At 32.6% G+C, this 23,759-nt stretch overlaps 3 protein-coding genes across 4 annotated transcripts in view; all 3 read left to right on the plus strand.

Annotated features, from left to right (window-relative positions):
- The first annotated feature begins 1,992 nt into the window (after positions 1 to 1,992).
- Atac3 (Ada2a-containing complex component 3) lies at positions 1,993 to 19,147 on the plus strand. Of its 2 annotated transcripts, none has more exons than XM_080174749.1 (20): positions 1,993 to 2,129; positions 4,432 to 4,488; positions 5,028 to 5,109; positions 5,402 to 5,484; positions 6,352 to 6,462; positions 7,162 to 7,248; positions 7,788 to 7,895; positions 8,193 to 8,285; positions 9,764 to 9,799; positions 10,116 to 10,193; positions 10,505 to 10,596; positions 11,321 to 11,478; positions 12,404 to 12,527; positions 12,808 to 12,905; positions 13,682 to 13,833; positions 14,064 to 14,128; positions 14,748 to 14,953; positions 15,268 to 15,373; positions 16,552 to 16,642; positions 17,616 to 19,147. In XM_080174749.1, the coding sequence occupies exons 3-20, from the start codon at positions 5,103 to 5,105 to the stop codon at positions 17,685 to 17,687; spliced, it is 1,767 nt and encodes a 588-aa protein (XP_080030875.1). In that variant the 5' UTR covers positions 1,993 to 2,129; positions 4,432 to 4,488; positions 5,028 to 5,102; the 3' UTR covers positions 17,688 to 19,147. The 2 variants fall into 2 exon arrangements, with proteins under 2 accessions (XP_080030875.1, XP_080030876.1); XM_080174750.1 differs by having other exon boundaries at positions 12,407 to 12,527.
- DENR (density-regulated protein) lies at positions 3,479 to 4,432 on the plus strand. The gene has a single exon (XM_080174751.1). It carries the CDS (start codon positions 3,538 to 3,540, stop codon positions 4,027 to 4,029), a length of 492 nt encoding a protein of 163 aa, XP_080030877.1. The 5' UTR covers positions 3,479 to 3,537; the 3' UTR covers positions 4,030 to 4,432.
- A 3,339-nt stretch (positions 19,148 to 22,486) lies between the features above and the next one.
- Letm1 (Leucine zipper and EF-hand containing transmembrane protein 1) overlaps positions 22,487 to 23,759 on the plus strand; it is a 43,793-nt gene continuing 42,520 nt past the window's right edge. Inside the window, exon 1 of the mRNA XM_080174754.1 lies at positions 22,487 to 22,534. The gene's annotated coding sequence lies outside the window, so the exon portion shown is untranslated. The remainder of the gene's footprint in view (positions 22,535 to 23,759) is intronic.

A 23,759-nucleotide genomic window follows, 5' to 3' on the forward strand; every position in this document is an offset into this window, starting at 1 on the left:
GTTTTGCTTAATACTACAATATTATGAAAGTATTAAATCTTAAAATAAAATGAACGTATTGTTATTATTTTTTTATTAGCGAAGCTACTCTAAAAATAAAAATGTTCTTCTGTTCGTAAGACATGAATTAGAGGGAACAGTGGACAAACCCCAAACTGTCCAGTTTTGAGCAAGACGATTGACTTACGATTGACTTACGTTTCGGGAAAGAAAAAGAGAAGGGGGGAAGAAAATCTCTTCAAAAGAGATGGGATAAAAGCGAAGAGATTTTCTTCCCCCCTTCCCTTTTTATATGACGTCACAGGAATCGTCTTGCTCAAAACTGGACAGTTTGGGGTTTGTTTGAACAGTGATTTTCTCGGCTTTCATTCAAGATAAACGGCTGAAACTTTTTGTCAGCATTTTCATCGTTAAGGAGCATGATTAACATCCGTGGCCGTGGGACTATTTTTGAGAATGTTTTTTGTGGATATTAGTATCAAAAATAAATTTTCCGTTATTCTGTTTCCAGTAAGTAATTTACTTTGACTGTCATTCTGTTAGTCATCATCTATAATACAAAGTAGAATGATGTCTGTCCGTCTGTCTGTCCGTCCCTTAAGATCTCGGTAACCACTGAACCGATCGGATTCTACTCATCAGGGAATATACCTACTGGTCCTGTGGTATTAGGCTATTTTCTTGGAGGGTGGGACACCCCCAACCCCCCAAAAAACAGAAAAATCCTCCTTAATTTTTTTTGAAATAGAAAGTAGTGGGTGCACCTTAGTGGGGGAACTTAATTTTTTAAAATTACCTCTTGGGGGATAAAAAGCCCCTAGAGGCTAGGGGCGAAGCCGCTAGTAAAAAGTATAACAATATGTGAGAAAGATTTTGTGATTTTTCTCCAATAAATATATTCTTGATTTTAATAAATACTCTTAAATCTCTTTGTACGAATTCTTATCCATGATTTTTTTCTACTTCGCTTCTTATGGATGTTGTCATCATTGTTTATTTTAAGTATTTCAGATTTAAATGAACATTTAGAAGCCCCATTATTAAAATCGAAGCTTTTCTATAATTAGGGTCAGTCCATCCGTCCGTACCGGATAGCTTTTTTCTTTAATTTAGGCATGTTAGAATTGTCCTATCGATTTAAAACTTAGCAAGATGATTCCTGTAGTAGTTAGGTAGCAAGCGTAGATGTAAAAAGCGTAGCAACTCTATAATCGTTACCAGAATTCCGTACCTCTATTCTAAACATGTCGATTTTTAACTTTTTAAAGAACAATATTTTATGTGACATAATCACCCGATTGATCTGATTTTATTTGTACTGAATCCTGTCACAATAAGCTTTTAAAAAAACTTTATACAAAATAGGACTAGAGGCATCTATGGAGAAAAAAAAGGCTAGAAAAATAGCTTAAAATCATCCCTAGACTTAAATCTGAAAATATAATAGCCTAAAACCATCATAGGACCTATGTAAAGCTAACCTAAAATAGAGAACCCAGTCGGTTTAGAAGTTATTGAGATCTTAAGCTTCAAATAAAAACCTATACTACATTACAAGAAGCATCTAGGGGCACAAAAGATTGAGGTCTACTCGCCTCCACATTTTGATTTTTCAATTTTAAAGGCAAAAGTAGAATAAAATGTTTTTTTTTTATGGCGATTTCTCTTCAGAGGATGGAGATACCCAGCCCCAAAATAGTTATAAACCTTTCCAGGGTCTTTAAAAAGCAAAACTGTAAGAGAAAAGATAGCGGGTAGAAAGAAAAAAGCTCACTACTTTACATAAGAAGCAGGATTGGACCCTAAAATGTAAATATTTTTCTTTTGACACACAAAAAAAGAGGATTGAACTGATAAAGAATATTACATAGTAAAAGTATACCTTTTAACGACTAAAATTTGTTATTTTTAGGGAAATTTTCCTCGTATTTATTCCTTCTTGTGTTTCATTATTATTCCCTTTGTTCCTTGTGCCACACACAACATGTTACGCGGCATTGTTATTAAACAGTTGCGCACAGAGCTTCGCTTTGGCACACGTTATTTGACCGATTTTCCGCCGTTTTTGGGCTCTATTTCCTGTACGCCGCAAGCTGGAGGGTGGAGAAGACGCCTCTGGAGGAGTCTATGTAAGTATACTTTATTTTTATCGCCGTTTTGCCGCCGAATCTTGGATTTCGCGGTAAAATTGAATGTTTGCCGGAATATGTCGCCATTTCCGGTTGGAATTGATTGTAAGCTGATCTATGTTTTGGTTTTTTGTATATATTTAGTTTGTTATTATGAAGCGTTGATAATTTTAGAAATGTCACTGCGATTCATTTATATTATGCATATTATAAAATCAATGTATAAACTTAAATCTAAAATAATTGTGATTAAATCAGATTTTTTTATTTATGAAAAACAAACATTTAATTTCATTTCTAAATATAATTACATTATGAAAATATTAAACCTATTTACTTCAAAATTTTCTAAAATTGCTTTAGTTCCTTAGTTATCAATTATTTCGAAATTATATTTAATACAGGTATTTAATCAAATATATTAATTTGGATGTGTTATACAATTTAAATACCAAAACTTTTTTCCATTGTAAATGTACGTAATTAAGTACTTATCTATTTAAGATATATATTTTTATGATTAACATAGCTATCTCCTTATTCAAATTAAATTTGTAAATAATTTACCTAGTGTTTTAATTTTAAATACTTCTTTTGAATTTGCAAGTGATAATTTGATGTATTTAAGGTACCTAGCTAATGAGCCTTTTTAATAACCATCCAGCTATTTTAATTCAAGCGATTTTTTTCTTTCTATATATTCCAATCTTAATATTACTTTGATTTTAAAATGATAAACCTACAAATTTTCTATAAATTTGAATTTTGAACTCATAATAGTTAAACATAAAAAATGGTAACATATTTGTATATTCACCTATTGTAAACTATAAATATTTGCAGAAATTAAAGAAAAAGTATAAAAATGGGCGAAACAGAGGCATGTCCGTTGCCTCAAGGGCCACAACCTGGCGTTAAATATCCAATCAAGGAATTTGACCATTCTGTTCTAAAAATGTGTTTATTTCCCAAAAATATACAGAGATTAAGATACTTTTCATTTATAAGGAAGTTGTTATTTTTAGTGATCTTTTGCAATAAAAAGCTACCTATTATCTACGCTTTTTCAATATGAAAATTTTGTCTTTGTATACTCACATTTTGGTTTAGATTTCTAAAAGTTTTATTCACTCCACAACGACGTTTGTCTATATGTCACTTCGTCAAAACGTTAAAGTTCTTTGGGTTTCATCCTTTTTTATCAAATTTTTTCCAACATCCTGTTTTATTTAGATAACAGCTTTATCTGGCTGCTCAGCTATTTTTAACTCCCTGTGCTGCTCTTTCTCTATGGTTTGACACAATTATTTTTGTCAGTAGCCAATGCCTACATATTTTAGCTATTGTAAAATGAGACAAAATGGTCAAATGAAAATACTCTCAGGTTGAATATTGTGGTAACTGCAGTATGCCCATTGAATACTGCGAAAACTATCCAGATTACGAGGGCTGTAAGGACTGGCTGGCCAAAAATCTGCCAGACTCTTTTGAACGTCTTAATGTTGGCGGCGGTGGTGGCGGCGAGGCCGTAGGCGGGGGAGCTGAAGGTAGCGACGCCGATGGTGATGAAAAGAAGCGTCAAAAACGCGGCGGCAAGGGCATGCTGAAGGCCAAGAAGAAAGAGGCCGAAGTTGAAAGAAAAATTATCCTATCCATTGCCCCGAGAGGCAAAAAGAAGGCTGTGACAGTTGTCCAAGGCCTTAAAACTTTCGGAGTTGATCTGAAAGTTGCCTCCAAGTTCTTCTCCTCAAAGTTTGCCTGCAGTGCTTCTGTTACAGGAGATGATGAAATAGTTATTCAGGGAGATGTCAAGGATGATTTGTTTGATATTCTGCCAGAGAAATGGCCTGAAATTGATGAAGATTTGATTGATGACATTGGAGAAAAGAAGAGAACTTAGTCATAAGCATTTTTTAATTTGCATAATTAATAATTCCATGTTTTACTAAAGTCCTACATTTATTAAAGAAATTAAACTTTATTTCAAGTGATCCAATTTTTCTTGTTCAATTTTAAGATCAACTCTTTTTAAGAAAGAAATTACTGTGCTGCAGTTTTTAAAATGTTATTACTTTCAAGTAATACTTTTGTAATAGATGCTGCTTAATCCTGTACCATAATTAAAAGTTCTTTCGTAATTTTTAACAGAAATAAATGTATAGCTTTAAAGTATTAGTTAAATAATTGTGATTTATATTTTAATGAATAATATTTTAATCTAAAATTGTTTACTTCCTTTTTTTTCTTCAGGATTTTATACGCTAAAATATAAGTTTAAAGCTAATAGAAAGATTTATTTCAGATTGAGGTTCCCGGACTTCTTGGACAGAACAGAAATCAAACTCTCAGTGAACATGAGGTTAGTATCAATGAAACAAGGATGACAACATCCATAAAAGCAAAGCTCTGAAAAGGTAAATTTGTTGCAATACTGTTATTCCAAAAATAAGATCTACATATAAGATAATTATATCACAATAAAAATGTCATGTCAAATAAGTTAAAAATCAACATGATTCAAATGGACGTACGGACATTCTGGGAACTATTATAAAGTTGCTACGCTTCTTTCTAAACCGTACCTAACTGTTATAGAAATCCTCATGTACTGTATAAAATCGATTGGACAATTCTAACATGTCTGAATTAACGAAAATAGCTATCAGTTACACGAAAAAAGCTATACGTTACGGTTACGGACTAGGCCTAATCATAGAAATCATAGTGTTAAGTAGTTTCGCTATGAAATTTTTAATTTTTGGGATAAAATAAAATAATCAAAATTTTTGGGATAAAATAAAATAATCAAATAAAAAAATTACACGCGATGTGTGTCCGTACAGGCAAGTTCCATATTGGTCCAATCATTTGTTTGACGGTTTATTAAACTTTTTTCAGAGTTCCCTGGTTGAGTTGGGAAAGCAGCTGCTGGCGGCTTCCAAAGATGGGGACACCGAAGCTGTCAGACTGCTTATGTCCAAGGAAATCATATTTCTTTTCGAAAAAGTAGAACACGTTTATAAATATGTCTAGGCTTTTCAATCCTGAATTTTCTTTTAGATGTTTTTCAAACAAGGACAATGTGTGTAAGTTTAAGCTTTACCTAGATGATAACATATTAAAAGTAGATGTAGAATATTACCTGGTTTAAATAAAAATAAATTGAAAAACTAACAAATTATACCTAGATACTTAATCTTATAAAAATCTTAAGATGTTTGAAAGACGAATTCTAAATAGTATTCAATTAGCAATATGATTTATTTGAATGCAGGGAGCCCCATTTACTGCTGACTGGTTAGGCACTAGTCCTCTACATTTGACAGCTCAATATGGTAGATATGAAACAACAGAGGTATGTATAATTGATGTTGAGGAATAAGACAATGGACGTTAAAGTGATACAAATACCAAATGAGGATAAATAAGATTATCCCTTCCAAAGGATAAAATTATTGACAGGGGTGTATACTCTGCATGGGATCCCCGGCTCAGGGGGGGGGGGGGGGGAAATAAAAAATAAGTGGTTGGAGGGAAAAAAAATGTAAAAATTAAGAAAACTTAAAACATTTTTTCCATTTCCTTGGTTAAAAAAACTAAAAAAATGTGTGGTAGGAGGGATAAAATAAATAAAATATAGAGTTCTTTAAATATTTTTCTATTTTCCCCCCTACTTTTTAAGAAAAATCTTGCGGGAAAAAAAAATAAATCTTGTGCAGAATATACACCACTGATTATTGATTAAAAAGTTTTTGGGCACTACTTGTTTAAACTAACTAATAGAAATTCAAAAAAAAGGACTCAAAAGTCCTATAGTCTATAGTCAACGAATGAGATAACGTGTTATTAAATGTAAAATCTTTGGGTAGGTACCATTGTAATTTACAGTCAAAAGTTAGTAAAAAAAAGCCCCACTTTGCCATGCCCCTGTGTAATTGTATTAGCAACTTCAAAATTTTTAGTGGAAATCAATTTTTCTTCCAGTCATTAATTTCTAAGATATTTAAAGGAATAGAATAATTCGACGATTCCCTCTTTGATTAAAAGATGGTTTTGAAAACTTACGTAGGATTTACAACTTTTTGTGTTTTTAGTTGATAAATGATTATTTACAAAAATAATATTGGTAGTACGACCACGTCGTATCGTTAATTTTACGTATTTGCTTTTAAAAAACCTAAATTGTATTCTGAGGTTTAAATTAATGCTTTCATTTTTACAGGTTTTGTTACGGGCAGGGTGTAGTCGGGATGCCAGGACTAAAGTCGACAAAACACCATTGCATGTGGCTGCCTACGAGGGACATGTTGATATTTGCAGGCTACTACTAAAGGTAAAACCATTAAATTAAACAAAAGAACAGGGGTGTATATTCTACATGGGATCCCCGGCTCAGGGGGGGGGGGGGGGAATAAAAAATAAGTGGTTGGAGGGGAAAAAATGTAAAAATTAAGAAAACTGAAAACATTTTTTCCATTTCCCCCCCTCCTTAGTGAATAAAAAATAAAAAAAATGTGTGGTAGGAGGGATAAAATATAGAGTCCTTTAAATATTTTTCCATTTTCCCCCCTACATGGTGAGAAAAAACTAGGGGGGGGGGGGGGGAAATAACAAATTTTGTAGCCGGGGAAAAAAAATAAATCTTGTGCAGAATATACACCCCTGCAAAAGAATTTTAGACACTTTTATTTTTAAAAGAAATAAAAATAAACCTTACCTTCATATACAATTCATATAAAGCTAAAAAATATGTATTTTCTCATTAACAGGTATTTTGTAATATAAAAATTAAAAAAGGTACCTACTAATGTTAAAAATTTTTCTTCTAACCTCAAAAGCTTTGAAATATAAAAAATACTATCGGTAACCTTTTTTGAAGAAAATGAAATGCTATAAATAATTTTTTGCTTTCCATGTTTTTCCCTAAATGTTTTATGGGATCTCTACAAATGTGAACATTCATTTTGTAGAAAGAATAAAATAGAACGTGAACGACATATTCTTATGTTTAATCCTCCTTGTCATTATTAAGAGCGGAGCCGAAGTGGACGCACGAGATATTCTACTTATGACACCATTGCATTGGGCTGTGGAGAGAGCGAATATTAAATGTATAGAGGTAAGACTAAGTACATTAGCTCAAACTAACAACTCAATAATTCAAAAATAATATTTCGTAATTTCAGCTGATTTTGGGGTGCTAAGAACTAAGATAGTCCCAGTTTTATTTTCCCAAGGAGGGGGAAAAATTAAATAATAATGAACTAGTCCTTCCCTTCCCTAAATGCATTAGTAACAAATTGTCTATTATTTTGAAAAAAAAGGAAGGGGGGGGGGGAGCTATAATTTGGGTGATTAAACACATTTTAAAAAAATGTACAAATAAAATATTTTAATATGCATCTTTCAAAAACAAGGTTGACAAAAAAAAACAATTAAAAAAGATATTTCATTAGTGACAGGATAAGACCCGGCGTTTTTTTCTTTAAAACAGAACCCCCTTTCCCTTATTTTGAAATAAATTGCAAACTAGGTACTTACGGGGTTTCGTTTGTTTTTCCGGTTAGGTTATATTGGGGACTTGGTAGCCTAGCTTAAACACCACCGCAGTTAGACATATGAAAAATGACTTCCATAAAATATTTGTAAATGTTTCAGGTATTGTTGAAGCACGGAGCAGATCCTGATGCACAGTCCAAGTTTGATAAGTCTCCATCAGATATTTCTAATGACATTGGCCGGCCTGATCTGGCAAATATACTTCAGGTATATTCTGCACATGATTTATTTTTTTCCCTGCTCTAAAATATTTCATTTTTTCCCCTCCCTAGTTTTTTCCCCCAAAAAGGGAGAATAATGGAAAAAAATTTTCAGTTGGTACTCCATAGTTTTTGTTATTTTTCCCCTTCCACATATTTTTCTTGTTTCTTCTCCCAAGGAAGGTAAAAATATTGCAAATTTGATTCCAAGACTGTTTATTTATTCATTTTCCCCCCTAGATACCACATTTTCTTTCTTTAATTTTTAAAAAGATACCTTACTAAGATTTATATTGCTATTCAGACTTGTGAATCATCAAATATAACCGTTCTGGAACCAGGAGAACTACAAACTGTTTCAAATTTTTCTGTAATTAATGTTACCCGTTCTAACCAGGTACAATATTTATTAATGCATCACATTTTTAATTTAAAACCATTGGCTTGCGAAAGCCTAGCTAACTTAAATGTTTTTTCTACCGTTCAAAAGTTCACATTTTTTAAAGGGGGGAGGCGGAAGTGACACTTTAAAACCAAAGCTAGAAGTCAAAGGAACTCAACTAAATTAAGAGTTATATCTGTGTGATTTGACATGGCAGTTGCTTTAAAGAGGTACGATATGGAACTGAGAAGAAATGGCGCCCGCTCGCGCCAAAAACCGCAGTTTCCCGCCAATTTTTTTGCGTTTTTTCGCGAAATCAAATATAAGGAACGACAGGAAAGTGGAATGCTGCTAATGCAGGAGAAGAGAAGTGTGGTTTTACTAGAAGTTAGTGATGGGAATCCGGATCCGGAATCCGAATCCGGAATCCGGAATCCGCCCAATTTTCGGCCTATTTTGGAATCCGAATCCGGATCCGGAATCCGTTTTTTATAGCGGATTCCGGATTCTAAATTGGTAGGCTAAAATTACCGTCTTGAGTTTTTTCTTACAACTCCCTCTTAAATTTTTTGTACATAACAAATTTTAATAATTAGGTACTAATGTGATGTAAATGTTTAACACTTTAACACTTTAAACAAATCAAGGCTTCAACCAAGTAACATAGTGTTAAATTAATGAAAAAAGTTATCCCTCTGTGACGGACGGCCTTTTAAAATACTGCTAGAATCCGGAATCCGAATCCGGAATCCGCCAAAATTAAGAATCCGGAATCCGCAAGAATCCGTCCCTTTTTTTGACGGATTCCTTCAGAATCCGGAATCCGAATCCGGCCCAAAAATTCGACGGATTCCCATCCCTACTAGAAGTATCACAATGTTTAATATATTTACACTTGACTGAAACTTGAGATTTATTTAATATGGACATATTTGAAATATTACAAGCATCAAGTGAAAATTTTTATGAAAAAAAAAGTTTATCTCAGATGATAAAAAATTGTCTAATTTGGCGAGAAAAGGCAAAAAAATTCGGCGGGAAACGGCGGTTTTCGACAGGAGAGGCGATTCCACCGCCGTTTCTTCACAGTTCTATATTCTACCTCTTTAAAGCAACTGTCATGCCAAATCTAAGAGCTGTAACTCATTTAGTTGAGTTCCTTTGACATTTAGTTTTGGTTTCAATAAGTGTATCTTCCGCCCCCTCCCTTTTGATGTTTATGTTAAGTAGATAATTCACTTTGTCCGACCATATATCGGCCAGTCAGCTCGTAACGCTATGGGGTAAATGTGCAGGGGTGTATATTCTGCGTGTGATACCCTGTTAAGGGGGGGGGGGTAAGGCTTTTTTTGACCAATAGGTCGCCCCTTATTAAATTAAATTACCTTAATTCATCCCTTGGCTCTGGCTACTTATTTTTTCATCCTTGTTTTAAAATCCTAATTAAGTAAATATTTAGGTATCTGCTCATTGATTTTTTTTTATTATTTTAGAATTTGAGTAAACAAGACGAAGTCAAGATTGTTAAGGTATGTTAAAATAATGTTAATGCTCTTATACTACGTTATGTATGTAAATATAATAAGAATAGGTTAATGCTTTTAAAATTCTCATCGCTTTGTTCTTAAATAAAAGTTGTTGTACTAAAAGATCTTAAAAACTGGAGAACCGTCATAAATGGCTGTCCCTAAAAATAAATTTTTCTTGATTTTTGTAAGATTTTAATCTATTTTTGTTTGAGTTAGTGTTCAATGTTCAAAAATATTTCCTTTTGAGAAAAAATGTTAAACAAGCAGCTCAATCGAAAAAAATCTGTAAATTTTCATGTTCAAAATTTATATTAAGAATGGAGCAGAGACTTTGACAGTTCACCTGGATCCTGTTCAGATAGCTTTGTCCTCTGCTGGCGGTATCAGTTCCCAGGTAGTGCACTTCTTATTTAGATTTCTCTTGGGAGGTTGGTGGTGGCACCATTCCACAAAATAGTTTTGAACCTTCCCAGGACCTATGAGAAGGTACCCTATAAAGGAGAACTCTACCAGTTCAGATCACACGCACAGACACAGATCTTGTTACTTTTTGTTAAAGATAACATAAAAACTTTTTTCTATTTATTCCTCCTCCTTGGGGGGAATAATAGGGGGGGGGGGGGGCTGAATGAAATATTGGACAGTCGGAAGAAAATGAATTATATACTCCTGTTATTATATTGACGAACTCTTTATTGTTTGTAGGATATGGAAACCCAGGCCTTGATAAATAGTTTACCTGACCTTGCCGACACAACATCAACAAGTAATTCCCACGAACAAAATGACACTTACAGGTAGATTCAAGTTTTTATCAGTATGGCTTCGAAATCGATTAATATCCGCTGGATTATAACCGGTTCTCAGCTATACTAAAAAATCATGTATAGCATCGTAATAAAGACAATTTTCTACGAATATAAAAAATCCTAAAATTATTAGGTACCATTTTAATCTTAAAATTTTTACTTTCATATCCGCGACACTAGTATAATACGATAAATACCTATTATCCAATACTTTGATTGAGAGGGTTTAGTAAATATAAGTAAGTCTATGTAAAAATGTAGGTAGGACTTTAACAATAGTTGTATCTAAGGGCGAGCTCGTTAAATTGATTTGAAAGTAAATACAATGCTTCATGATAGTTCCTAAAACCAAATGGTAGATTGAAGGAGGACTATATGGCGAAGTACGAAATAAACCAACAAATACTTCGCTCGTACAGAAAAAAATACGCTTGTTGCAGATGTCGAGTTTTTTTATATCGTATAAACAATGTAGCTTGATGTCTGTCTGTGAAGCGTAAGATCTCAGTAACCGCTGAACCGATTGGGCTCTACTGTTTAGGGAATATATCTACTGGTCCTGTGGTGGTTTTAGGCTATTTTAGTGGGGAATGGGACACCCCCAGATGAGTATCCTGAGTTTAATTTTAATAAAAGAGGGGGACTATTCCTTCATGAGGCGAAGCCCATAGAGGTGCGAAGCCACAAGTATCTAACTAAATAATATATTAAGGTTGTTGGAAGCGCATGGTATAAAAATCCTACCCGAAGAGGAAATAACCCAAACCTTGAGCCTAACTGAGGCTGGGAAGTTGTACCTGTCCTCCATGCCGTCTCCAACCTCTCAGTTCATCCTACCTGACCCACCTCCTCCCAATGAATCTCAAAATGGTAGGATTTGTTGCTTTATGTTCTCACTAGCGGCTTCGCCCCTAGCCTCTAGGGGCTTTTTCCCTAAAGGTTCAGGGAGAATTAAAAATTATTTTTTTCCATTTTTTTTAGATATTTTCTGTATTTTATAACTTTTTATAACTCTTTATAACATTGTTATAACTGTTTATATTTATTTATATTAATTTATATTTTCTAAACCATTCGAATTTTTTCTCTTTTTTCATGTTTTAAAAAATTTCTTTGCCATTAGCCTTTTTGGGGCTTCGCCCCTACAGGAGAAGGAAGGTTTCACAATCTTTTTTAATTTGAAAAAACAAAGTTTAAAAGAAGAAAAGAAATTTAAAAAGAAGAAAAAAAATTAAAAATATAAAAAAGTATAAAAAAATATAAAAAGATATAAAAATTTTAAAACATATATAAAATTATATAAAAACAATAAAATTAGAAAGAAATATGAAAAAAAAAATTTTAGGAGGAAATTTTCATTTTTGGGGGGGTTTGGGGTGTCCCACCCCCCAAGAAAATAGCTTAAAACCACCACAGGACTGATAGGTATATACCCTGAAGAGTAGAATCCAATCGGTTCAGTGGTTACCGAGATCTTAAGCTTCAGACGGACAGACAGACAGACGGACGGACAGACATCAAGCTACTTTGTATTATAGATTATAGTGGATATTTCCTATCATCTAGGGGCTCTGTATTCGAAGTGTTAGAAGAGCTAGAAAATAGATTATAACCATCTCAAGACTTAAATAGCCTAAAACCATCAAAAGACCTTAGTGACGTTTCTCTAAACTAGAGAACCAAATAAGTTCAGTAGTTATTAGGATCTTAAGCTTCAGACAAAAATCTCTTTTTACTTTATTTTATAGGATGTTCTAAAACATTTTCCACGTGACTCATAATGTTGTATATTAAGAAGCATCTGATGAGGTTGGTCTAGTTGAAAGTAATCATGATAATAACGAGGAAGACAGTCCGGAAGAGATTGTAATGATTGAACCCAAGATTTATCAAGCTCCTGTTGTTGTTTCATCTTCCAGGTAGGCACCTTAGATAGGGAGGGGGGGGGGGGGGGTCGGCGGCATTATCCCGGGGAGATGTGCGAGAACTACCCATGGAACTGAAACTAAATACTTAAACTTTAATATTATAAAAGTGCTAAAATATTTTACCATTTACATTTCTTATAAACAATTTTATACAGGATATTTTTTAATAGTCATACAAGCAGATACCGTGTAATTAAATTATTAATTCAACTTTTTACTTACCCTAGTTATAAAGCAACTGCGCTATTAATGATAAATATTGTAATTTCAGTTTTAAATCAATTCGAAGTCCATTGAATACAATCAGTATATCTGGAGCTGGCAACAAGATGGGCATCACAAAAAGGGCAAGCTACGACAACAATACAGGTATTACAGAAAGCAGGGGACACAGGGGTGTATAGTATATTCTGCACAAAATAAATTTTTTTTCCCTGCTGCAAATTTTTATATTTTTTCCCCTCCTAGTTTTTTCCAGCAAGGAATGGGATAAAATGGAAAAATATTTTTAAAACTCTTAATTTTTATTCATATTATCCCCCTCCCACATATTCTTTTAGTTTGTTTTTTCACTTAAGAGGGGAGAAAAATAGAAAAAATGCTTTCAGTTCTCTTAATTTTTAAATTTTTTCTCCCAACCACATATTTTTTTTTACACCCACCCCCCTCAGCCGGGTCAAATTTGCAGAATATACATCCCTGAGGGGACATTGGGGTGTTTTTTTTACACTATTCCTCAAAATTTTATAATAACGTTTTCTTATTTGTTGGTTTAACATCTTTGGGACTTCATTAAATTTTGATTGGGCGGTTCATTATCCCGATTGTCATAACGTTTCAACCGCTAATTATAATCTACGGAATGGGTAATTTGTATATAAATTAATTTATCGGCCATTGAAAATCAGTGGGGGGAATGCATCCAGGGAGGGAGGGAACATTTGATTGTAAATTATACCGGTACCCAAAGTTTTATAGATATGCTCTCTAATTTGCTTATAAAATCTTGGGGTACTTTTAATTTCGTTGTAAAAGCTATCAATGTCCAATCTTTTCTGCCAATGATTTTAATCTACAAATGGGGTAATGGACTGCAACCGCTAATTTTTATATTCAAGTCATAACTTTTTCCAATATTTTTACAGGTAATTCAGTGTCCCTAGCCTCCAGGGTTGGGAGCCAGACAACTAGTACCTCATACAGTAGAATTTCTTCTAGTGGACCAGTTTTATTAAGAAGAGACCATGATAAAACTATTTCCAAACCAACTGTACTGAATAATATCAAGCTTTCAAAGGTAAAAATTGTATTTAAAATTTTTTTATTAGTTGTGAAGCTACTCTTTTAATGTGGGTTGTATGACATGTGCGAAATATTGGTTAAGAAAGAGGGCCCTACTGGGCTAATATCCTGACCATCAGGCACAAGCAGGTTGTTACTTCCGCATATAATAGAAACCTTTTATTTTACTCAAAAACTACCATTTTACAACTTTACTATGGATTTTATATTTTATGAAAACTTTAGGTGATGACATTATCCCAGAAAGAATCAAGTCCTAGTCCGGCTACTGCTTCTTTAGATAAACCCAGGTAAAAAAAACAAGATGTATTTTGGTGCTTTCCCTCAAGTGGCCTTGTTCCCTCTCTCCTTATTTTTAAAAATAAGTTAAAATAGGCATTAGTTTTTATCATTTATAAACTGATTCCAGGGGTGTATATTCTACATACATGGTTTCCCCTGCTCAGAGGGGGGGGGGGGAATAAAAAATAATTGGTTGGAGGGGAAAAAAATGTAAAAATTAAGAAAACTGAAAAAAAACTAAAAAACTCTTTAAAAGGTGTGGTAGGAGGGATAAATAAATAAAATATAGAGTTCTTTAAATATTTTTCCATTTTCCCCCCTTCTTAAAATTAAAATTAAAAATTATGTAGCCGGGAAAGAAAAAAAAATATCGTGCAGAATATACACCTCTGACTGATTCTGAATAAAATTAATGGATCTTGGAAAGAAAACGAATTAGCGGGTTTCGTTGTATTTTCACAGTAGCTTTTGTCCTATTTCTTGCCCCTGTCTGGCCTATTTTCTAACCTTGTGGGCAATCATTGACATTTTTACCTAACCTAGAATAACTAATCAAAAACTATTGTGAAAATACGACTAAATCCCTTACTTAGTTTTCTTTTTATGATCCAAATTATTTTCTTGTAGGATTATCAAATTATCTGGACAACAATTTGCCTCCTTGAAGTCCTCCAGCAACCTTAACAAGATTGTCCTCTCACCTCCTCTATCCCACTCGCCGTCAGCCTCCCTGATCACAACAACATCGTCCTTGGTGACCAGCAGTATAGGCGTTACAGGGGTTGTTAGTTCCAGCTCCATGCGGGGCTCTAACTCTGCTCTGGGTAGGATAGGTATGTAGTAATCACTAATATTTCAAGTTTTAAGATATTTGCTAATACTTTGAAGTAAAGTGCCACTTTTATATATTAAAATTAAAACTTTTGTATATTTGAATAGTTCTATATAAAGGGGACTATGTATATTATAAACTTAAGCAATTGATGCTAAGCACCATGTTAAACTATTATTTTTGTGTTTGTGTTTTTACTATGTTTCTGTCATAGTTAGTCGGGTACGACTTATCCACTTTGTTGCGATACCTATGGATGGTCTTTGATATTACTTCCTATTTTACTTACCTATTATGAGGTTCTAAAAATTTTAGGTGTTACTGGTCTATCTACAAGTTCCCAGGGATCTGGATCAGCTAACAGCCTGGGAAGTATACCAATGAAGAGACATACTGAAGGAATAAGCTTACAACCAGCCAGGTAATTTGTTGTTTAAAGTCGGTCTATTGGACACCCGATTATGTGAGTCCTATTTTTATTGTTTATCATGAGAAATAAGGCATAACCAACAAGCGAAATTAATCTAAAATAATATTTGGGGGGCAGATGGAGAGTTCGTCAATTTTGTTATATTTTGCCCTTGTTAACTACAGCTAAAAAAGTATTAGGTTTCGTGATTGTTTTAGAATTCATTGTTGATATAAGCTGGATTATCATGATACTAGTGGTGAATATTCTGCACAAGATTCATTTTTTTCCCCTGTTGCAAATTTTTTATTTTTTCCCCTCCTAGTTTTTTTTTCCAGCAAGGAAGAAGATAAAATGAAAAAAACATTTTCAGAACTCTTTTTTTATTCATATCATGCCCCCTTCCACATATATTTTAGTTTTTTTTTCACCAAAGAGGGGAGAAAAATAGAAAAAATATGCTTCAGTCCTCTTAATTTTTACATTTTTTCACCCCCCAACCACATATTTTTTTTACCCCCCCCCCCCCCCCCCCAGCAGGGTCAAATTTGCAGAATATACACCCCTGCATGATAATTTTGTTAAAATATATCAAGAATATATAACCTATCCTCTCAGTCCTAAGATAAAGCCTATATACCAGGTTTACGCAAATGTGTCAGAACTTCTCCCCTCCCCCCTCTCTTGTTCTTACAGTTTTAGAATAGCCTAATCGAGCCTAACCACTATAGGACACTAGGTTTGTTTGTCTTTTCACGAAAGGATTTATAAAGCATAGCAACTCTAAAATCATCACCAAAATGTCCGTACGTCCATTTTAAACATTTTATTTTTTACTTTTTTAACAACAAATTTTTATGTGATCTAATCATCCGATTGATCTGATTTTTGGTATATTGATTTCTAGGACAACAAAGTATAATGTAATAAGTGAAGCAACTCTATATAATCAAGTCCTAAAAATGTAAGTATGTCCATAAACATTATCCAGAATCAAGCAATTTTTCAACAAATTTACTTACAATTTTGCTTTGACTCTTATACATTTATATTATGATTATTCAGTTCTGACACTATAAACGTGTGAATATCCGTTTGTCCTACCGTTTCAGTGCTTCGCTTTTATGGATGTTGTCATCCTTGCTATTTAAAATGGCCTCTGTTTTCATGAATACTAATCATGTTTTTAGGAAAATTCAGAGAATAGACGATTCTGAAGAATTGAAAGAACTCAAATTAAAATTGTCCTTAGAACTCAAAGAAATAGAAAGACTGAAACAGGTATTACATTCATTTTTTTTAAAGCCTGCATCTTTTGTTACGTGGGTCAAGCAGCTGACAGCTGATAATGATGCAGCTGAACGTAATATCAGACTTGTGGGGGATTTCTGTAACAGCTATAAATCAGAGGCTCAGCGCCAAAACAACTTCCACGTTGTTAAAAACAATAGAAAGAAGCTCAAAACAGACTTTAACCTCTCTGACATAGAAGCCCTGGCTAAAGATTGAGAATATAAATTAGATTAAACAGCAAATATAAATTAATTCATGTTTACAATGTGATTAAATCGTTATTTTTTATTTAAAAATACTAAAAAAAATTACGCAAACTTTGTTTTTTTTTTTGCATTTTTAAAAAAAAATTATGGAGAGCTGAAATAATAATAATAAAAAATATTTTTTATTAAAAAACCTCTTTTTATATGTTTATGCACGGGAAAATGCCCTGTAGAAAATAATTTTATACAAAACATGTATTTTCTTGCCAGCCTAGCCTGCAGGAAACCTACTGCTCTAACTACTGAAAGAATGTCACAATATATCAGATTTAAAGCCAACTGCTTCAATAACAAAAAGTTAAAAGCATCTTAAAATTACTTTTAAGGGAGTTCTTTGAAATTTTTCCAGTTCTCATTGTATACTTTTCTTTCAACATAAAATTACACCAGCTAGAAGCAAAATTATCAGGGATCTAATGGGATAAGACAAGGGCCGATAATTTGATGTTCATTCTCAATCCCATTCTGTCGATTACAATTAGTGGTTGAAATGTGTGGACACAACTTAACAAATCATCTAATCTAAATTCAGCAGACGTTCCCAAAGATGTTATGCTAGCAAATAAGAAAATGTTATGAAAGTTTGGGTATTAGTGTAATAAACAGCCCAATGTCCCTGGCAATTGGGGGGGGGGGGGGGGGTGTGTGTATTATTTTAGACAATAACCACTGATTTAAATATCTTCATTTTTCAGGAGTTACGAGAACGTGAGAATAATGCAGATAGATTACAGAATCAAATTAAACATCTTACAAATTCTTGCTGACCAGAGATCACAATAGATTGATTGATTGATACTATTTTTCAAGATTCCGGGTACCCAAGAAATTGTGAAGCAGATAATGGGTTTTCCATCTTACGGTGATGTTTAAAACAACACAAAGTTTCTTTTAATAATCCGAGTGGCATATCCCTTAAATTAAAAAAAAAACAAGAAAGAGTTATTTTATAAAAAATTAATGTCATATTTTCGTTTATGGAAATATTTTTTATTGGTTTTGATTTTTTATTCTATTTTTTTTTTCGGAAAGTTTCTTGCTTTCATTCATTCCTTTAGTTAATAGAATCGATATTTTTTTAAGCAGACTGTTTAGGATATTTTCGATGGCTAATATTTAGTCCTGTAAATATTCATATTTTGTAGAATTAAATGCGCAAAGTCAATTTTACATGTTATGATATTTCTCCATTTAATGTTTTAGAACTTAGAATAAAGTTGCAAGTTCTTACATGTATTAGATTAAACTCAAATTATTAGTTATTTTTCTAAATTTTGAAATGTTGTATTTTTAGTAATGGCTGTGATATTTTTTTATACCTAATATGTGTAAATTTTGTAAGGATTTTTATAATTTATGTCTACCTCATCATATAGTTTAGTAATAGTTATTTATCGCATCGTATTATAAACAGCTTTCCGCTGATTTAACAATTTACAAGAATAATAATCTAAAAAAAACTGGTTTTTATATTATGATTGTACATTTTTATATTTGTAGAAAACTGGATATAATACGATACGATACATGATTTTTTTAGTATTGCTTAGAACCGGTTCTAATCCAGCGGATATTAATCGGTTGCGAATCCATACTGGAATTATAGATTAGCAGGCACACGTTCAGAACACACTAAGTTGAAGTAAGCTGTAAAATATTAATAAAGAAAATAAAAAAGAATAGCTTAACTTTATTAACTTTATCAGTGAAGGTGCTTTCCCTCAAAGTGTGTAGAAACTCCCACTTCCCTTATTTCCAGGGGTGTATATTCTGCACAATATTTTTTCCCTAGCAGCAAAAATATCCCATTTCCCCCCGGTAACGGGAGTCGGAAAGCTTTTTTCACTTAACCTTTAGGCTTTTTTTATCCAAAATATAAGAAAAACACGAAAAATCCTCCAAAATTATTTTCAATTTATTTTAAATTAAGGGGAGGTGGTTTTGTGCTCTACTATGCACTTCTAAGGAAACAGCCGCAGATGAATTAATTTGAAATCTTTATAAAATATAATTATACAAATAGTGGAATCCAAGTTTTAGAAACCTACATCGCATATTTAAAAAACGATTAAAATATTTTAATTTCGTTGGCTTAAAATTTTTGTTGTACTTACAATGTTTTGAAACACCTAAAAATTTAGTCTGTTGTACATTTTGAATATATTTGCATATTATGATCAAGTTAAAAAATATTACCTATATTTTAATAAAAATTATGTTATGTTGATTTCAGATTTAATATTTTATTCGTTATTTGATGTTCATTAATACTTTAAAATTTTATTTCAGTAAAATGTTTAAGCTCTAAAAGGTTAAGGAAAATCATATGGAGATCTTTTTTACTTTTATGACACAGTCTGATACTGTATTTCGTTTTCTAGCGCTAAACTATTTGACTAAAAATAATTCTGTGATTAAAATCCATATGAATTGTTCATCGCTTTTGATTTATAAAGTAAGAAAAAATATTTTTTAATATGAGAAACCTAATAAATGTGCATTTCCCTCCTCCTATAATTATAATGAGAAAAAACCTGAATCTAATCCATTTGGGGCTTAATTTGGACGAACATATGTCCCTTAATCCAGAAAGTAAGGGTAATTTGTCTGTTAATTACACTAGTCTTTAAAATTTTTTAGAAGCGTTTTCTTTTTTCGTTGACCTAACATCTTTGGGGACTTTTATTGAATTTTGATCGGTTGTTTAATCAAACGGAATGTCCAAACGTTTCAACCGATAATTAAAATCTTCAGAAGGGATATTTTTGTGCATCATCATTGGGGATGTGCATTATATTGTATTCTATTGTCTTATCCCTTTAGATTCCTGCTATGCATCTCACAGACGGAACGGCTCCAGCCTAGCATGCACCTGCAGCCAAAGTACATGTTCTTGATTGCTTTCAACTGTGTATATTAGCTTTCACGTTCCGCTCTAATAAAAACAACCTCGGAACAGACAAAATGCTTTACAGCTAATTTTAGTGAAGGATAAAGAACAGTAATATTCACTGTCGGCTTATTTTGTTGATAACAGCTGTACCTAGTCTCAAGGAATTGGAAATTCAGGAAGTGGTGGTTAGGATAGATGATAATCTTTAAGATAATTTGCACTTAAAAGATTAAGATATACTTTACTTAAAATAAAAAAAAACAGAATACTTAACCCCTATTCCCTAAAATTTTCAACTAGCCACTCTTCGAGTCTTAATGCAAATGAAGTATGTACTAATATAAATTTAGAATCATATTTGTATGAGAAGGAATACCCTAGTAGCCGCCCTGAAAAGTTCAACATACATTAAATTTATGTAAAAACGTTGCAACATTAAAAGCAACACATAGGAAAATGTTTGATATTATCCAAAACTGAAATTATGTATTTTGACAAGTATTAATCGTTTCAAATATAAGTGTTGGTCAATGCAACATAGGGCTGTATTCTTTAATATTATCTGCCTTTAACATGTGATAAGAGAAATGACCTCCTAAAATAATAAGGGTTTATATGTATGTGAATATCATTCACTTAGTAATGTATTATTTAAAATTATCTTTTTGGACGGCAAGACGAACTAGTAAGATGTGTGTAAGGAAATAATAAAAAACTAATGTGCAGGAAGGGAAGGGGATATTGGAATGGACATTAAATAACATAGTACCCAAATTTTTTTAACATAGTGTATCATTCTTTGGACTAAAAACATTAATTGAACCTTGATAAGTTGTTTCAAATTTGCTGTGTCTAAATATTTCAACCATTAATTTTGATCCACAGAAGGTGTAATTTTGTCTTATAATAATTTTGATATACATCAATTTATTGTCTTACCCCTTAAGATCCCTGATTTTTGTAAGAAACCTCGGTCTCTATTCTCAATGATGCGTGGATTGACGCAGTTCTAAGTTTAAAATGTGCAGCTTATTATATTGCATTCATGATATATGCATATTAGAGGCTTATAAAACTTTTAACAAACATTGCGTTTTTTGCGTATTATTTAACTGCGAATTCTAAGAAACATGATGTTTAGCTAAAGTGTCTGTCTGTTTTTCTGTGTGTACCGAAGAATCTCGCTAACCACCGCTATGTTTCTTCTTTACAGTGTAGCTTCCCTCAGGTCCCAGGAAGGTTTGTAACCACATAACTCCCCCCCCCCATATTTTTAATTTTTGAAAATATTTTGTATCCCATGCCTGGGTCTGCTCTAACCCCACCGAGCTCTTAACTCTTCTAACCTTATTTAACTTAACCTAAACTAAAAAAAAACAAAAATACGTCTTTTTATTCTCTAAAAGCTTATTTATATTCAAAATGCTATACTTATGAAAGAAACGGCCGATTAAAATAAAAATCTCTGGTTCAACATAAATGCTTAAGTTTTATAAATATTTCTTGTAACGATTTTAGCACTAAATGTATGATTTGTCAAAACGTTTTAAAAATGCCTTGTAGTAACAAAAGAGTTTTGTTAACGACATAAGCTTGATACTAGTAGAATACATAGATAAAATCTCGATGTCTAGTTCAAAGCAAATCGACCAATAAAAATTTCTTTGAAGTATTAAGTGATCTATCTGGGTTAAATCAATGTACTTAATGCAAAGATTCACTAGATGACACTTTTTCTTTGTTGTTTACTAAGTTTGAAATAAATATGGTGGAAAGGGGAGTTCAGTTTAATATTAAGATTTCTTTAATCTGTAAATAACTAATCTCCAACTCAAAAGATTAGAAATTATATTTTTATACCTGTCCAGAGCTTAACTGAATCAAATCAGAGTGCTAGTAGCTAGAAATTATGATGATCCAACTTCCTAATAATGGCCAATGCTCTTTATAAATCCTTTTCCTTTTAAAAATTTCTTAATTATCAGTGAAAACAGGCCAAAATTTCCTCAAGAGGTCACCAGGTCCAAAAACCTGAAGTCCTGTACCTGCAAATCCATAAAATGGATTTAGCAAGATAATTACAAACAGAGAAAAAAAAGTAACCAGCTACTTGATATGACACTAGCGGCAACGCCCCTAGCATCTAGGACTTTATATGTAAAGAGGGTAGGAAAACGAAAAAATAGCCTAAAACAACCCCATAACTTTTCACAGTTTAAAGCACTCAATCGGTTTAGTGGTCATTAAAAAATGGTAATAAACAGACAAATAACATGCTTTCCATATTTTTTTAGATGATTATTTTTTCAGATTTCAAAATATTATCTACAAAATGGAGTAGTAATCGTACTTATTTTATGCCTGGTTAATGGAGGTTTTCTAGGATTTTCTTTAACTTGAACATTTTTGATCGGTTTTTCAATTTTATTCGGCTATAAGTAATGAATTAATTTCTAGTCCTATGCAGTTATAGGATGTACTGTATATCTGTCAAAGTGGTAGGATGTATGTGTGTTTGACTACATAAAGTTTGCGTATGTTGGTAGTTTAAATATCAGATTTTTTATTCAGTAAAATCATTTATATGTCTGAACGAAATGACAATGTTTCCTTTTCAAGAAGTCATATTTTTTATGAGATAAATCTTGTTCAACAATGCCATTTTTTCAGATTTACACAATGCTAAATTTTAAGTGACAATAGACCAAAACATTCAAACAGGTAAATGAAATTATTAAATCATCAAGACAATTTTTATCTCATTTGAATAAGTTATCCATGTCTTAAAGTAACAGAATGTTTATCTGTGTGTGTGTGTACTGAAATTTTGAAACTTAACCTTAAGCTAGGGTTGGCAATCTGAATCCGGAATCCTCCCAATTTTTGAATCCGAATCCGGAATCCGTTTTTTTAGAGCGGATTCGGATTATTAATTGTTAAGCTAAAATTAGCATTTTTATTTTTTTCTTTACATCCCTCCCCCCCTCTTTGAAGGCAAAGATCACCACCCCCCCTTATCTCTCCCCACCTACACAACCAATTAATTGGAGAGAAAAGAAAATAATAAAAAGCAGCTTTAGATTCTTCCCAGTACCCGGCATAATTTAATCCCTTAATATATTTTTTTTAAAAGCCTTATAAATAATACTAGAATCCGTAATCCGCCAAAAAAAATCCCCGGAGAATCCGTTTTATTTTTGGACGGATTCTTGTAAGAATCCGGTCCAAAAACTAGACGGATTGCCATCCCTACCTAAAGCATAAAGGAAATCCACTAAAAAAATTATAGTTCTTGGATTTGGCATAGCTGTTGATTTATTAAGGTGCAATGTGGAATTAATAATAAATATTTCTTTTCATAAAATTTTGAATCGGACTCTCCTCCCCGCCCCCCCCCCCCCCAACCTATTATACATAATGATTTGCGGGTCAAAATGTTGTTATGAAACTTTGACCCGCTAAGGAATTCACGTTTAAGGATTTCACACGATTTCCTTAACAAAAAAATAGCTATATAACACCATTCTTGTAATTGACTTGTTAAAGGGCTCAATATATTTAAGATTTTATTGAATTTTCTCAGTATTATGACAGCTTTAGTAGTTTTAGAAAATCTGTGGCTTCGCTCGTAGCCTGTAGGGGTTTCGTCCCTGTAGGAAATTTAAAGGGTTCACATACCCGCCCCTAATTGAATATGGATTAAAAAATAATCGGTTTCTTAGTAAGTCAGACTTTTGGTAATATACTAATAGAAAACAGATTTGGTATAATTTTTGTTACACTTGTCGTGTGATTTCAATGTTTCCACACATACACAATACGCTTAACAAACGACAACATATTTGGTTGTAATCTAAAGATGGTTCGATAGAAGAAATGTTAATGACTGTTTAAAGTTATTAGGCTATATTAATAATGTCAATTTTTGGGATTTTTTTTTGAGTGG

Source organism: Acartia tonsa, chromosome 10 (genome assembly GCF_053477335.1).
Source record: "Acartia tonsa isolate MP-2025a chromosome 10, ASM5347733v1, whole genome shotgun sequence".
Taxonomy (NCBI): domain Eukaryota; kingdom Metazoa; phylum Arthropoda; class Copepoda; order Calanoida; family Acartiidae; genus Acartia; species Acartia tonsa.

Excerpts from the sequence above, each read along its gene's own strand:
- Atac3 (XM_080174749.1), top strand. Across the intron at positions 10,597-11,320 it reads GAACAAAATGACACTTACAG|GTTGTTGGAAGCGCATGGTA; the intron begins GTAGATTCAAGT and ends TAATATATTAAG. Across the intron at positions 12,528-12,807 it reads GTTGTTGTTTCATCTTCCAG|TTTTAAATCAATTCGAAGTC; the intron begins GTAGGCACCTTA and ends TTGTAATTTCAG.
- DENR (XM_080174751.1), top strand. The coding sequence starts at position 3,538 with ATGCCCATTGAATACTGCGAAAACTATCCAGATTACGAGGGCTGTAAG.